Source organism: Nelusetta ayraudi, unplaced genomic scaffold (genome assembly GCF_046127955.1).
Source record: "Nelusetta ayraudi isolate G7.1 ecotype Tasmania unplaced genomic scaffold, CSIRO-AGI_Nayr_v1 ptg000182l, whole genome shotgun sequence".
NCBI lineage: Eukaryota > Metazoa > Chordata > Actinopteri > Tetraodontiformes > Monacanthidae > Nelusetta > Nelusetta ayraudi.
In genome coordinates, this window is record NW_027466231.1 from 3,496 (window position 1) to 20,000 (window position 16,505).

A 16,505-nucleotide genomic window follows, 5' to 3' on the forward strand; every position below is an offset into this window, starting at 1 on the left:
TGGGTGTCAGGTTCTAAAGGTGACCATCAGCTCTGGGGTGAGGGTTGAGGGTGAGAAGCCCAGGAATGTGTGATGTCATCAAGGGACCTCACAGGGGAGAGCGACGTCTTTGTACTGCGTGACATCATCGTGTGGTTTATAACGAGCCGCAGCGTCAAACTTTGAGTCACGCTGGGCGAGAACATTGCAATGGAGTGAAGACAGAATAGAATAGAATAGAATAGAATAAACAGAATAGAATAGAATAGAATAGAATAGAAGAGGATAGAAGAGGACTGAGGACGTCACTGAAGGTCCGGATGTGAAATACACAGCTGGCCGTGACGATCGGAAATCAGGTCACATCAACGTTTATGACGCCCCCCCCCACTCAAATGATTTGATCCCGACCTTGATCAGTGACCTTGGTTTGCTAGGAAGGTCGTTGAGTTCAGCGTGGCAGCTCTGAGACAAAGCACTAAAGTCATAAACCACTTGAAGCTCTCACTGCTCCCTCAGCACACCTTCACTGTGCTCTGCTTCCTTTGGCACACATGGCTCCACTCCATACTGTAACATACACACACACACACACACACACACACACACACACACACACACACACACACACACACACACACACACACACACACACACACACTACCAGATGCGCAGACATAACAAGCCCAGAGCGACTACATCATCCAGCATACTTCCAACATGACATTATTCCTTGTGTGTGTGTGTGTGTGTGTGTGTGTGTGTGTGTGTGTGTGTGTGTGTGTGAGAACCAGGACAGGGAAAGGGTTTTTTTTTTCTTTCTTATTTTCTCTCGCTCTCCCTGGACAAAGACGGAGAGAAATCAGGTCAGATGTTTGAGTCAAACTCTGCACGACCCAGAGAGACCAAGAAGTGTGTGTGTGTGTGTGTGTGTGTGTGTGTGTGTGGTGGGGGGAGAGGGGTTGTAAAAGAGGAAGAAAGTAGAAGAAGTTTCAGCTGGATTTATCATAGAGGATAATGTCATTAACAGGAATCAAATGAACTGATTCCCAGTGTGTGAAAGAGAGAGAGAGAGAGAGAGAGAGAGAGAATGCACTCCTGCATGTGACGTGTGTGTGTGTGTGTGTGTGTGTGTGTGTGTGTGTATGCCTTACTCACTCTCATACAATATTTCCCATGAGAACCAGCGGCAGGAAGCCTGGATGGAATGAAAACTTTGTGACTCTTTAAGTGCGCGTGTGTGTGTGTGTGTGTGTGTGTGTGTGTGTGTGTGTGTGTGTGTGTGTGTGTGTTGGAGCGAGCAGCAAACACAAAGAGAGTGAAGTGTGAAGCAGGACTCTCAGCAGGGCGGAGTGTGTGTGTGTGTGTGTGTGTGTGTGTGTGCGTGGCAGTGAGTTTGCGTGCGAGTGTGACACATTTTAACAACTTCCTCCCCTCAGCGTCTCACAGCAGTCCTGCCTTTCGCTCGCCGCCGACTCCCAAGCGACTCTCAAGCGTTGGCAGCAACAGCCGCTTGTAGAGAGACAGAAAGACAGGAACCAAAAGCTCCGGGACTTTATCAATGTTTAGTACTTTAAAAGTTGTGCAACTTTCAAAGCCAACATTTCAAAGACTGTGAGTACAGATAGAAAGAAAGATAGATAGATAGACAGACAGATAGATATATAGATAGATAGATGATAGATGATAGATAGATAGATAGATAGATAGATAGATAGATAGATGATAGATAGATAGAAAGATAGAAAGATAGATGATAGATAGATAGATGATAGACAGATAGAAAGTTAGATGATAGATAGATGATAGATGCTAGATAGATGATAGATAGATAGATTGATAGATGATAGATAGATAGATTGATAGATGATAGATAGATAGATGATAGATAGATGATAGATGGATAGATGATAGATGATAGATAGATAGAAACTATATTGATCCCAAGAGAATTGTTTTTCCTTCTGCCAGCTCAGCAGTCTAGCAGTGTGGTTGGTGTGAAGGCAGATATCACAGGAGCGTCAGTGCCAAGCTGAGAAGCTCTGCTCCAGTGTTTCCAGAGCCAGTTGGAAGTCAAGCAGAAACATCTTTTCCACTGTGGGAGAAGCCAAAGTCTTTCTTGCTCTCTTCACTGGGACGTGCCATCCAGTTCTGAGGAAACTCTTCCCAGCAGCTCCTCTCGTCGTCCACTTCCAGACAGCAGGAGCAGAAGAAGAAGAAAAGTCAAAAGAACGCTTCGAATACGAGCTTGGCAAGACGGCTGTGCGAGACTCAAAGAGTTGAAATCAACTCTTTGAGAATCAATCCAAGCGGCTTCACCAGTCAAGGGTTTCCCTCCCAGGCAGCGCTGGAGCTGAACACACCGACCTCAGTTCATCCTTCAGCAGCTTAAACCTGACATCCGCGAGATGACAACAATAATCCCCCATGCAGCACCAAGCCAGGCTTTGTGTTTGCTTGTTCTGGACAAACTGTCGCGACACGGAAGCCTTTATCAGAGCGGAGGAGAACCTCTCGCTCCCGGCTCCACAGAAGCTGCAGAATGATAGCTTCAGTGCTATAAGCTCAGCAGCTGCTGCCTCGTTCATACCTTCCCAGAGTGGATGAATCCCAGTGGGAATCCGCCTGGCAACCACTGCCGTCCACCGCCTTCCTGAGTTTCTCCACAAGAGCTTCATCCTTTACACTGAAAGCGCAGCATAATGCACTTTGCCTCAACAAGTCCGACCCGCTTCCTGTTTCAGTGGCACCAACCAACGTTGATCACAAAACAGAAACAGCCGCACAATAAAGGCCGAGGGTCCGCACGATCCCTGGAGAAACACCCCGGAGCGAGCGAGTGCGGCCGAGTGAGAAGGAAAGTCCTGCCTGAGGAAGTGTGGAGGAGTGGACGCATGGAGTAAAACACACAACACAGCATCACAATGAGCAACACAAGCAGTTCTAAAGCCAAATGTGAAAAGCCACCACTGAGGTTTCGTCCCACATGTGTTTGTTGTTTTTTTTTACTCCTGATGTCGTGACCATAACTTCAACTGAAAATGGCTTCTAACAACACCTGCCACTCTGACAATAGATCAGAACCAGTGACTGAGGGAAGATGTGTTGAGGTCAGGCGCCTGCCTTCCCTCAGGAAGTTTTAAGGAAAGTTGGTCAGGGTCCTGGGGCTCTGCTGGAGCCTCTCCCAGCTGTCTTAGGGTGAAGGCAGGGTGACACCCTGGACCAGTGGCCAGGTCATCACAGGGCCACATAGAGACAAACAACCATTCACACTCACATGCACACCTACGGACAATTTAGAGTCTTCAATTGACCTCACATGCATGTTTTTGGAGTGTGGGAGGAAGCCGGAGAACCCGGAGAGAACCCACGCAGACACAGGGAGAACATGCAAACTCCACACAGAAAGGTCCCAGGTCCAGGCCCCCCGGAATCGAACCCACGACCTTCTTGCTGTGAGGCAGCAGCGCTAACCACTGCGCCACCATGTCGCCTAATTCATTAATAATAATATTTTCAATTTTTCCATCAGGTGGAGTCACAGTGTGTCTGAGGGCAAAGTCACACCAACAATGTTCCATCAAACTCTAGGTTCATTTGGGGAGGTTGTGCGTGTGTGTGTGTGTGTGTGTGTGTGTAGGTGCGTGTGTGCGCGTGTGTGTATGTGTGTGTGTACACGTGCGTTACCTGTTGAACTCGTAGATGTCCTCTATGTTGCAGAACAAAGTGCTGACCTGCTCTGGTTTCAGTGGCAGAGTGCTGCTGTCAATTATACAGCCCAGATAATCCTGCAAGACAGACACAAAGAACCCAATGAAGGCCTCCAGGCTGAAACGTGAAATGCATGAATATGATTGAATGAATGAGGACATTTCCCGATGAAAAGACCCTGAATGGAAACATCGCTTCGGCTGCAACCGCTTGTCGCTCAAACTCCTTCAGACGGTCTCAGCACTTTTCCTTGGGTTTTGTTTTGTTTGGCTTTTTTTCTTACAACAGACACGAAATGAAAGATGACATAAGGGTTTTTAGAGTTTGCCAGGTCCTGGCAGACGCATACGCAGCTTCAAAACTGGGATTTAGTCCGCTGCTTCTCATTGTCATCTGGACAGACGGAGACACATCTGCCTTTGCATGCGGCTCACACACAGACCTACAACCACCGGCAGGAACGCGCAAATTCGAGGCAGGCGTCGAAACAACCGGCCCACGTTCGTCTGAAGGTCCTCCCCCTAGTGGCTGGGAGGCCCTCAGTCTGGTGGTGAGGACGTTAGAGTGCAAAGCAGGTCAACCTGTGACATAGACTCTTGGCAGGGATGTAGAAACAATATCGCTGGTGAAGAAATTAATGAATGAATGAATGAATGAGTGAATGAGTGAATGAATGAATGAATGAATGAAAAGTGGTGTCAGCATGAGAATAATAATAAACAGGCCTTTACGGACCCCACACTGGGGACATTTGCACAGCTACATCATCAAAGTGTTCAAACAGTAATAACGGTGCATTTCACACCTGCAGTGCAGCATCTATCTGCCAATCAGACCATCAACTGAAAAAAACAACAACAACTCAGACAACGAACAAACCAGAGAACAGGAAACATTTGAGCGTTCCCCCGAGTCTCGGCAGTCACACAGGAAGCTGAACGAACGTGTGACAAAAACAGGAAGAGAGCGACACGATTGAGGCTCGGTGTTGAAGGCTGACAATCTGAGGCTGCTTTGTGCAGCGACACAGGACCAGCAGCTCATCCTGGCAGCCAGCAGACCAACCACAAGCTGCTTGCAGAGGAGGCCGGAGGCTCAGGTCTCCGTGTTCATCCACACTCCAGAAGCACCGTCCTAGCCAGTCCTTTCTGTTTGATACAAGTTCACTTGTCTTCAAAGACTTTCTGATGTCAATCGCTTCACATAAAAAAAAAACAAAACAATGCCATCATTACAAAAAATAAGCCCCAAAAATAACGACACAGTTTGTGTGTTCACAACTTCCTGTCAGATGCCATTAAAAAGTCACCAGATTTGTCACATGACCACAAGCAGACTAACAAACCCTGAGACTGTTTGTGTGTGTATGTGTTTGTATAGTCGGTCATAACGAAAAACCAAACAGACTGAGATCCATCATCTCATTCTGCCATGAGGTCATTTCCTGTAGTAGCCAGTAATTAGATTAAACTGCCGGGGAGTCCAGGGGCCAAGAGACAGAGATAGAGAGACCAGGGAGAGAGAGAAAGAGAGAGAGAGAGAGGAAGAGAGCGATTAGGTCATTGGCAAAAAAAGAAACCCAAAAGAATTTCATTACGTCAAACAACAGCTTTGATAGCAACTCGTCATCAAATTCTTACCGACAGACGGAAACCAAAGCAAACTAAACAACCGTCGACTTTAGGGGGGAAACCAGGTGGACGACCCAGGAGGAGGAGAACATGAGGAGGAGAAGAAGAAGAAGAAGAAGAAGAAGAAGAAGAAGAGGAGTGTCTTTAATCATCCCACATTGGGGACATTTGAGTGCAAAGAGAAGAATTAAAAAAAGAAAGAAAAAATAAATAGTTGTAGGTGAAACTCTTCACACTGGTCAACAACATAACCACAATGAGGCTAATAATACTTTCACCCAAAACCTAAAATGCAGTCGTCTGATTGGTCCAGCATTCTTGTGGTGGAAGTTGATGGGACAACATCTCAGGTTTTACTGCCAGTGACTGTGGCTTTCAAATCTACTCACTGTGTGTGTGTGTGTGTGAGTGTGTGTGTGTGTGTGTGTGTGTGTGTGTGTGAGTGTGTGTGTGTGTGTGTGTTCAAGAAAGAGAGAGAAAGCGAGAGCATAATGATGCATATAATGAGAGGCCTTGGTCGAATTCATTGCCTTCTAAAGGCAAAAGGAAGCAATCACACACACACACACACACACACACACACACACACACACACACACACACACACACACACACACACACACACACACACACACACACACACACACACACAAACAAAAGGAGGGGGGGGCAGGAAGAGAAGTGAGTGACAACAGCTGCGTTGCCATGACAGTTTTTCACAAAATAAAAGCCATATTTCTAAAATTCTGTTGTGATTGCAGGTGTTTCCACTGAATGGTGTGAAGATCATCAGCCGTCATTCTGATCAAAGCTCAGCTGTTCCCATCACCAGGTTGTATTGCCATAGTTAGGTTTTGTGTGGGGTCATGGAAACACAGCTATTGTTCAGAAGACATGGGAAGGAGGAATAAGGAAAGTGGCTTTATGGAGAAGAGTTGGAGTTGGAGAAGCAGTTGGAGAAGCAGTTGGAGAAGCAGTTGGAGAAGAGTTGGAGAAGCAGTTGGAGAAGAGTTGGAGAAGAGTTGGAGAAGAGTTGGAGAAGCAGTTGGAGAAGCAGTTGGAGAAGAGTTGGAGAAGAGTTGGAGAAGAGTTGGAGTTGGAGAAGAGTTGGAGAAGAGTTGGAGAAGAGTTGGAGAAGCAGTTGGAGAAGAGTTGGAGAAGCAGTTGGAGAAGAGTTGGAGAAGAGTTGGAGAAGCAGTTGGAGAAGAGTTGGAGAAGAGTTGGAGAAGCAGTTGGAGAAGCAGTTGGAGAAGAGTTGGAGAAGCAGTTGGAGAAGAGTTGGAGAAGCAGTTGGAGTTGGAGAAGCAGTTGGAGAAGCAGTTGGAAAAGCAGTTGGAGAAGCAGTTGGAGAAGCAGTTGGAGAAGCAGTTGGTGCAGCTCTGGAGAGACTTGGCAGAAGTTCATGTGAGAAAAAGAGAAGTTACGGAGGAACAGAGGAGGAGAGGAGCAGGAGGAGGAGGAGGCTGTTCTTCTCGTCTCTTCTCCCTCTCCCCTCGTCTTTTCCCTCTCTGTTTCTCTATCACCCTCCCCCCTCCCTTCCTCTCTCCCCCCCTCCAGTTTCCTGTCCCACTTGGCCACAGGTCAACTTCACGATCCAGGCATCTCATGTTCTCTGCAGCAAAGTTCTCCCTCGACAACGCAGCCTCGGATTGACATGAAAAGATTCCGCTTGCGTCCAGTTGGGAGTGAACTTTCTGTCTGAGCGCTGCTGCTGAAGTAAAGCAGAGCGACGGAGGAGTTTGCTGTTGAAAGTGTTGCGCTGTGATTGGGCGAGTGTGAAGTTTGGCATTAATAAAACTTCACTGGAGAACATTGGCGATGATGACGAGGCCTTCGACAAACTCTTTTCAGTTGATTAATCACACACACACACACACACACACACACACACACACACACACACACACACACACACACACACACACACACACACACACACACACACACACAAGCCCATTATGGTATTCAGTTCAGTTTCTTGGTGAACGTCGTGACATCATGTAACCTCAATTAAAGCCAGACTTCAGCAGAACCTCAACTACAGAGAGCAGCGAGAATATAAGGATTACATTACAGGGAAACACACACACACACACACACACACACACACACACACACACACACACACACACACACACACACACACACACACACACACACACACACACACACACACACACACGCCTTGTTGAACTGCTCTACTCTGGACTACAATCACCTCATGCCGCTGATTTGAGCGATTCCACTGAATTGAACTTCGAGGCTAAAAAGAAAAATAAATCTGTCCACAAATAACTTTGTTGACAGCGGGACTTGACATGTGACCCCTGACCTCTGAACCTGAGTGAAGACAAAGGAGGGATCAGGAGGGATTGGCCCGGGTGGGGAGGAAGATGCTCTGGTGAGAGACGCTGCTGGAGGTTCGACCTCTGCGCTGAAGGTCGCAGAGAAATGAAGCAGCAGGACAACTGATACACCTGATGACAATTACACACAGTGTGTGTGTGTGTGTGTGTGTGTGGTAGGGAGGGCAGGTGGTGGTGGTGGTTGGTGTGTGTGTGTGTGTTGGAGTGTGTGTGTGTGTTGGAGTGAGTGGCAGAGGATGAAAGCAGCAGTAAATTCTCTCTCTGACTTCAAAAGCATGTTTCACACTGCAGTCGGACACATGGACACACACAGACAGACACACACACACACAGACAGACACAGACAGACAGCAGAGCGGCTGGGGGTCAGCTGACCTCTTCTGCACCTGGACCACTGACAGGTAAATCAGGAACTATCAGCGCTCATCGCAGTCTGAAATCCTGGGAAATTCCACTGGGAATTGATTGAAAAGACTTGAAACTCTGAGGGACTTGGCTGTGGATGAACGGCTCACGACTTCTTCCCGTCAACCGTTGGCTAAATTCAGTCCCATTTGCTCAAGAACTGAAACTACTTGCTTTAAATACTCCTTTTTACAACACGTACAAGTTGTGTCTTTTGGACAACGTCCAGTTATAACATGGTCCTAAAGGCGCAGGATTTTATAGCGCGTGACCACGACGAGCCTAAGACATTAACACCGTGATGTTGTCCGGCAGGTATTTTCCATTGGTCACCATGCAGGATGTGAGCAAAGCAACTTAGCGAGCAACACTGTTGCACCACTCGGGAGTAGCAACAGCTGTTTGGCTCTGAAGGGCTTAGAGAAGCCTCTCCCAACTGGTGGGTCTCGACCCAAAAGTGGGCCACAGAGCTGTTGCGATTGGGTCGCGGCTTGAAGGCACTTCCCACGAAGGGAAAAAGCAATTTTAAAATACATACAGTATATTAATAGAGAAAATGTTGGGCGTTTATTTTGAAGGACACTCAATTCAGTTCAATAATTTCAATTCCAATACTAAAGATGATAGAACGTAGATTATTTTGTGGAATAGATTTTGGTTGTGACTTCATGCTAAGGAAAAGCTGTCAACCAACACAGACCAGGCATCACCAAAACACTCCATCCATCATCTGCTGCTGCTCCGCCCCCTCGGTCACTTTACAACCACTGCGGCTCCTCCAGTCAAAGAGTGGCCCCAACCCTGACACACTACCAGCTGCAGCTGTGAATGGGCTTGGATTTGTTGTTGATTGGTCGACTGGTGCATACTGAACACGGCAGTCTAAATGTTGGTCCGGTCCAATCCCAGTTTTGTTAAGACCAACAAAGTCTTTAGGCTGTTTCCCAGAAGGACAAGTGAAACATATCTCATTGATATCTGAAACATTCCAAAGATTCTGGCACGCCGAGCGCTCGCTGGGCTCGCTGGGCCCGCTGGGCTCGCTGGGATCGCTGGGCTTAGCCCGGCAGACAGGATGACAAGCTCGGACATCTGCAGGAAGTTTGGAGGAGCCACTCGCTCTTTCATGTTGAAGGAGGCGGGTGGGGGAGGGGAGGGGAGGGGAAGCGGCTGATTTGTTTCTGCCTTCAGATTAAGATGCTTTCCTGGACGTCCTCCTGACAAGCTCTTCCAAGCCAGGCCAATTTGTGGAAGAACCAGAACCCAGTGAGGGAATTCTATACGTCCCGTGTGGCTGGGGGAACCCCCGGGGATGCCTTTGGATTACAAAGTGCAATTCAGGCTTCAGGGTTCATGGTTTCATGGAGGAAATCCAACACAAGTGGAGGATTAAAGCAATGTAAAGACCCTGGAGCAGGGGGCGGGGCTTCAAGCAGTCTGCCAGGTGGAGATAGTCTTCCTGTCTGGGCTCAGCATGGCGTTCCGGTATCGCAATGATCCGACATCATCACAAGGCAACAGTGTTGTCACATCTTAGAAAATCATGATGTTGGAAGTCTGATTAATTCTTAATGGTCACATTTCTTCTGCTACCAGCATGTTGTGGGTCAACAGGCAGTCCCAGAACACACGGACCCACTTGCCAAGGTTGTCATGTTGTCTTATACAACTGTGTGTCCGCTCCTTATGGTTGATGACACAACTTGCAATTTGTGATACTGTGGTATTTTTGTATTTGTAATCTTTGAAGACATTTTCAATGTGTGGAATCTGTTGCTCCGACTCCACAGTTGGATGAACTCCACTACTTTCAGTGTGTGCAAGTGTGTGTTTATGTGAGTCCATGCCAGCTGCAGGTAAAGTGGCCTGAAGGCATCCACACCTGGATAGTAAATCCATGCTTCAAGCCACCACCCCCCAACACACACACACACACACACACACACACACACACACACACACACACACACACACACACACACACACACAGAGAGAGAGAGCTAATATAGCTCCTCATGTGCCTCTAAACAACCTTCTTCCTTGTCTTCTTCGGACAAGACAAGCAGAAGGAAAATGCACAACTGATTGACATCTTAAAAACTTGCATGGAGAGTTTGTTCAGTGTGAGATATGAACCGTTTCCTTGTCACTGCTACAAACACAAATACAGCTGCACAGGAACCTCCCTGTCCAGTCTGACTCAAGCCAGAGCCAAATGTGTTTGGATCTTTTGCTATGGTGAGCACTCAACCCTGTACTGAGGACCTAACAGGACCATTTCTGTGGTAGTTTGCATGTTCTCCCTGTGTATACTGGGTTCTCCAGGTTCTCCCTGTGTCTGCTGGCTTCTCCAGGTTCTCCCTGTGTCTCTAAATTGGCCTTATGTGCTCCTATGTGCTCCTAATAAAGTGTCCACTGGTCCAGAGTGTCACCCTGCCTTCACTTCAGGCTCCAGCAGACCCCCAGGACCCTGAACTCAGGTAGAAGCAGGTATTGAAGATGGATGGATGGATGGATGGATGGATGGATGAATGGATGGATGGATTGGTGGATGGATGGATGGATGGATGGATGGATGGATGAATGGATGGATGGATTCATCATTCACATGTTCTCACCTCCACGATGGACTTGAGATCTCTGACGTACGCCTGCTCTGTCTCCACGATCTCCAGCATCACCCGCTCCAGCCTGGACAGCTGCCTGGGCGGAGCCACCACTGGCTGCCCACCATCCTGGAGGTGACCTCTGACCCCGCACGCTCCTCCTCCTCCTCCTCTTCCTCCGACGAGCGGCATGAGGTCCAGGCTGATGTCCGATCCGTTCCTCTTGGGCGTGGACGAGGACGAGGACGAGGCCGGCGAGGCTCCGTACGTGGGCACGGCGCCGTACGGCAGCGAGGAAGAGGAGGAGGAGGAGGAGGACGAGCGGGAGGTGTCCTGCAGAGAGACGGAGGAGGCCGAGGAGGAGAGGGAGAGTGAGGCCGGGCGCTCCGTGCCGTCGGAGCAGACGGTGTTGACGGAGGTGCAGGACGAGGACGAGGGGCCTCGATCGGCGGACGACATCATCCTGCCCACGATCCCGCTCAGAGACGAGACGGAGGAGGGACGCTTGGCAGCTGCAGCAGGGGAGGAGAGGAGGAGAGGAGCAGAGGAGGAGGAGAAGAGGGGGAGAGGGGGAGAGGAGGAGGAGGAGGAGGAGAGGAAGAGAGGAGGAGAGGAGGAGAAGAGGGGGAGAGGAGGAGAGGAGGAGAGGAAGAGAGGGGGAGAGGAGGAGGAGGAGGAGGAGAGGGGGAGAGGAGGAGGAGAGGAGGAGAAGAGGGGGAGGAGGAGGAGAGGAGGAGGAGAGGAGGAGAGGGGGAGAGGAGGGGGACAGGAGGAGGAGGAGAGGATGATATAGATGATCACATCTATAAAATAATCAATTATTATCAATGAATTATGTATATATCCTTGCAGTGGCTCCAACTGAACCTTCACAGACATTCATTATTGATTAAAAATGATTGATTATACATGAAGTCTGGAGAGGTCTGCCTGAACTCTGTATACTAACAGAAATAAAGAGTTTGTGTTATCCGTTGGTTTTGGGGAACTTTTGCAAGTTCTCTGGAATCACAAGGCAGTCACACAAATAGGAAACACCTGAATGTTCCTGATGACTTTTTTCTATGATACATAAATGCAAGTGTGTTTTCGGGTCGAGAGGTCTTTGGAATGGAAACCTAAATGATGAGATGTAGGCCTTGACCTAAACGCCTCCAGGTGAGAGTACAGACTGCAGCGCTGCCAGCAGACAAGACTGCGAACAAGAGGGTGAGTATGTGCACGTGTGTCTGCAGCCTCATTACAGCAGCGTGGAACGACCTGCCACCTCATCACTCTGCCCTCCAGCAGCCCCAGCAGCCCCAGCGCTGCTGCGTCTGGACTCCAACAGGAAGTCACCACTCTGTGACGACTGCCAGGCCCGACTCACTTCAGAATCACACATTTGCTTTGGTGGAGCGGCTTCTCTTAATCAGTGTGGCTGCGCAGAGCTCTTCCTGACAGTAAACAGGAAGTTTGTCGTGTGTGTGTGTGTGTGTGTGTGTGTGTGTGTGTGTGTGTGTGCAGTTGTGCGTGCAAGTGCAAATTTAGAAGATTGTGGGTTCTTTTCAGCAAGGAACAAGGGAAGCAACTTCATTTTGATTTGATTTAAAAACCTCGTGAGACTGCTGAAGAGAACCTTTAAAAACAATCAACTGGATCATGGAGTATCAGCCACATCTACACGACAGTTTCTTCAACGTTCTGCTGCTTTGCCAACTATTTTGAACCATTTTCAAAAAAAACAACTTTGCTTCATCAAGTTAAAAAAGTCAATGAACTGGTAATAAGGGGGCAGGGTGTCACCAACAGAGCGTCAACCAGCAGCCGCCGGATTCCTTTCTGTTATTATCGTGTTATTACAGAGTCTCCACCAGTCTGGATCGAAACCCCCAGTGAGTCGGTCCAGTCCCAGGCCGAGACCAGACCAGCTGCCACAATGAACAAAATGATGATATGACGGTTATGCTTTTGTACATACAGTATATATAAAAAAAAAATCTTAAAAATCAATCGTTAAAACTTCATTTGAGCACGGAATTAATCCTCAGCAACAGCGTGGGCTCTCCCAGCACGAGCAGCCAACCGGTTCACTCTTCCATTAAAACACACTGGCGAGCAGGCAAACAATACGTTCACATTCTTTCACATCCTTCCTCTTCACAGGAACCCCATTATGAAAAATAATTTCCACCTCTCACTCAGGCGACATCACACCTGTGCCGAGTGAGAGGCACTGCAGCGCAGCGCAGCGCACCGCAGAGGTATTCCAGGTTCATTTGTTAGAATTCCAGACGTCCTGGCAGCAGGAATTTCCGAGTCGAGCGTGAATCGGGAACATTTTCCTACATGCACATTAAGAGCCGATGCTTCAGGTTCCTACAGGAAACCTAACAGCTGCCAGCGGGAGTGTTGTAAAGCGCTAACAACTCCTCATACGTGCGGTATGTGTGAAGGTGGAGCACAGCTGAGTGGTGATTTAACAAACGGCACCAGGTCCTGCTTGAAGAGGGAGGTTCAGGTTTGGCGGGGAGAAATCCACACATCGCTGCATGCAATCTGCTGCCGTTCCATCACTTCACACTTCTCACGCTCAACGACTGCGCGTGCTCGCTCGGCCTGAGGGTTCTCTTGGTGCACGGTCAGAGTTCCGCAGGCAGCACTCGGATCAGCACCTTCACGCTCACTTCAGTGGCGTTTCTTCACCAGTCTGACCGCACGGTCTGAACGTCAGCGAGTCACTTTCACCGCACGTCGACGTTCCAAAATCCACTGCGTCCGCCGCCACGCGGTTGAGCAATTAGCCAATCGTGTTGCGCGACGAGCCATTGCACAACATGCAGCTTTTTGCCCAATAACGTGGCCACGACACTGTGGCCGGTGAGTGTAAATGCAGAGATGAATTCATCTCTATTCCTCCCATATTATGTCCCAGACATCTTCACTCCAATTCACTTTCCATTCAGTTTGGTTCCAATGAGTGAGACCCCAATGGTAACCAATGCTTAAAGAAATCTATTGGTATTCTTTGAGTCCTCAACGTTGGAAGCAATGGCTTCACAATGTTTCCAATATTCCATCACTGCTTTAGAGGGAGCATCCTCTGCATTGAGCCAGACGGAGCTCCACGCAGTCTTTGGAAGGCAGGTCTGGTTCAACCTCCTCTCTTGGAAGGCAGGTCTGGTTCAACCTCCTCTCTTGACTGCAGTCCGTGTTGCTGCAGTCGTCGTCTCATCAGACGCACAGGATGCACGGAAATAAAAAAACTAAAAAAAAACTGCAGCAACACAGGCGGCGTTCTGTCACGCACTGAGCCGTGAATCCTGACTGACTCACCACCCAACTGAACTGAAAAGTAAAGTGTGTGCAAATGCCATGGCTAAATAAGGCCTGTTTGTGTGGCTGTGCCTGCTGGTGTGTGTGTGTGTGTGTGTGTGTGTGTGTGTGTGTGTGTGTGTGTGTGTGTGTGTGTGTGTGTGTGTTTTGTACATGTTTTGCAGCGGTTCAGTGAAAGACAAAATGCTCTTAAAAAAGAGGCAGGGCGACTTCAACTTCAAGTCTGTGACTGGCTCCACCGTGCCAACAGTTGCTGCAGTCTCACTTGAAAACAGGAAGACGTGAGAAAAGGATGACTACACAACCTGACAGCAGACGACCGGGCCAACACAACACAACACAACACAACACGACACGAAAGCATCAACTCTTTCAGTGTTAGCGGCAGAGTTTGTGAAAAACTACGGCAACAGAAATCACGATCCTCACGACCGAACTGACAAAACACGAGGGGGGGCGGCAGACAGTCCTGAACCGCACTGGTGATCGCTATCACAGCTGGTTCACTCATGAACAGCATCAACATTTGACATTGACGAGATCCAAATTCAAATCAGGGTGGGAAACTTCCAGCATTTCTACTACCGGACATCCAGAGACATCCAGTGACATCGAGTGACATCCAGTTGATCGAGACTTTTCACAGAAAGACACAGCTGAGAGCTTCTGAAAAGAGCCAAGTCAAAAGAACAACATACTTCGGCGACTGCCTGCAAAGTAGGACGCAACATTCTGCTGCAGTTGGCGGGTCAGGCTCAGAACCGAAGCTCACAGCAAACCTGAGCGGAGCCGAGCGATCACAAGTCTTTAGGGGAGCAGAAAAGTCGAAGCTGTGAGCAGCTGTGGAGGACAAAAGTACTCACTGCCTCGCCGGGATCCGTGTTTACGACACCCCGTCGCTCAAGTCTGTCAGTCAGTGACTGAAACACCACTTCCTGTTGGCTGACGATGTGTTGGCGATATATGACTTCCATATTTACGAGGACTAATTAAAGTGACAGATGTTTTTTTTAAGAGGCCGTGCGAGGCTTTTTAAAAGCGAGGAGAATAATTCAAAGCGGCTCTGTTCTAGATTGTTACTTTGTTTCCACTTTTTCTTTTGCCACTTTGAATTTTAACACCGTCGCTGCGATGGTGTTAAAAAACACTGCATATTATCACTGTCAGTGTATCCGAGTCTGAATGTGTGACTAGTGTTGTAGTCAAGGCGGCACCAGCTGAGACCGAGACCCTGTCAGGACTGGAGAGCATCGAGATCAAGACTGAAGATATCAAAGAAAAATCACAACACCAAACTGGAGAAGATTGCTTCTACATCAAGGGAACATTTCAGCAAAGTATCTCTAAATCACTTTGTAGAACATTCAGCTTTAGTTTGTGTTATTATCGTGTCATTACAGTGTTGTTGGCTGAGTCTCCACCGAGTCCCTTGATCAATAATCCCCTGTCCTCCCAGTCCGAGACTGAGACCAGACCCAGTCAAAATGCCTTCAGAAGTGTTCTGTAGACCAGGACCAACCTGGGTTACGATACCACTCTCTGTGGCAGGCCAACAATCCAAGATCAGACTCATGCTGCCTTCTTGCATCAGCCACACGAGTTACATAACACAGCTGACTTGGGTTTACGAGGCACCGTCCCATTGTTGGAGGACTAGAACATCCTCCTACGTTGTTAACGGGCCTTCACTCCAGTGGAACAGAGGGTTCCACTGGAGTGAAGGCCCGTTGGAGGCTGAGCGGATCAGGTTGGTTTCGAAAGCGTCGCCGTGTTTTGCTGCTTCGGTTCTTAGAAAGACGCGTGATTCGGGTCTCAAGAGGTCTCGGTGGCCTTCAGACCTATCTAGAAGAACCAGCCCATTGGAATTCTTTGTATCTGTAGCATCATGTTTCCCCGTCTGTCCCTCGCGTCACGCCTCGTGTCTTCAAACACGGTGCCGCCTTCTCATTTTCATGTTCAGGTGTCGTCAAGTCTGACGCCTCTGACCTTTAACTCCACTTCGGGGGGGGGGGGGGGGACTACTGTTACTGTTACGCAACAGTGAGTGGAACGGTAAACTCTATCCTGAAAACCTGTCCCAATGTCCCACTGGGAGAAACAAACAGTCCCAGAGGTCAGATGGAGCACGTGTGTTAGCTACAGGCCTGGTCAGCCTGAGAGACCAGGACGCAGCCAGGTCCAATCTGTCCGTTCTGCCTTCACTGAGTGGACTGTGAAGTCATCGTTGAAACGGTGGAATTTCCCCCTAACTACCCCGTGTCAAACTACAGCTTGAGTGGATTCCTGCGTGTGTGATTACAGTAATAAGAGCGCCGCCCTCCTCGCTGTCATTATGTGTTTTGACGGGTGATGTAAGACGTTGCAGCTTCAGCACAAACGTTTCTCAGAAGAGGAGGACATCGCGGCGTGTCTCAACCTCTGGCTCTGCACGTCACCGGGTCGCCCAATGAGCTGCTGGCTGCTGCTGGCTGCTGCTGGTTGCGTGTTGCCAC

The 16,505-nt window shown here is 48.7% G+C and overlaps 1 protein-coding gene across 1 annotated transcript in view; it reads right to left on the reverse strand.

Annotated features, from left to right (window-relative positions):
* Window positions 1–2,359: 2,359 nt before the first annotated feature.
* Window positions 2,360–16,505, reverse strand: part of LOC142881150 (uncharacterized) — a 29,077-nt gene continuing 14,931 nt past the window's right edge. Inside the window, exons 3-5 of the mRNA XM_076015237.1 lie at window positions 10,711–11,210; window positions 3,667–3,767; window positions 2,360–2,450 (exon numbers count right to left, since the gene is read on the reverse strand). Coding sequence (XP_075871352.1) covers window positions 2,360–2,450; window positions 3,667–3,767; window positions 10,711–11,210 — 692 coding nt within the window. The remainder of the gene's footprint in view (window positions 2,451–3,666; window positions 3,768–10,710; window positions 11,211–16,505) is intronic.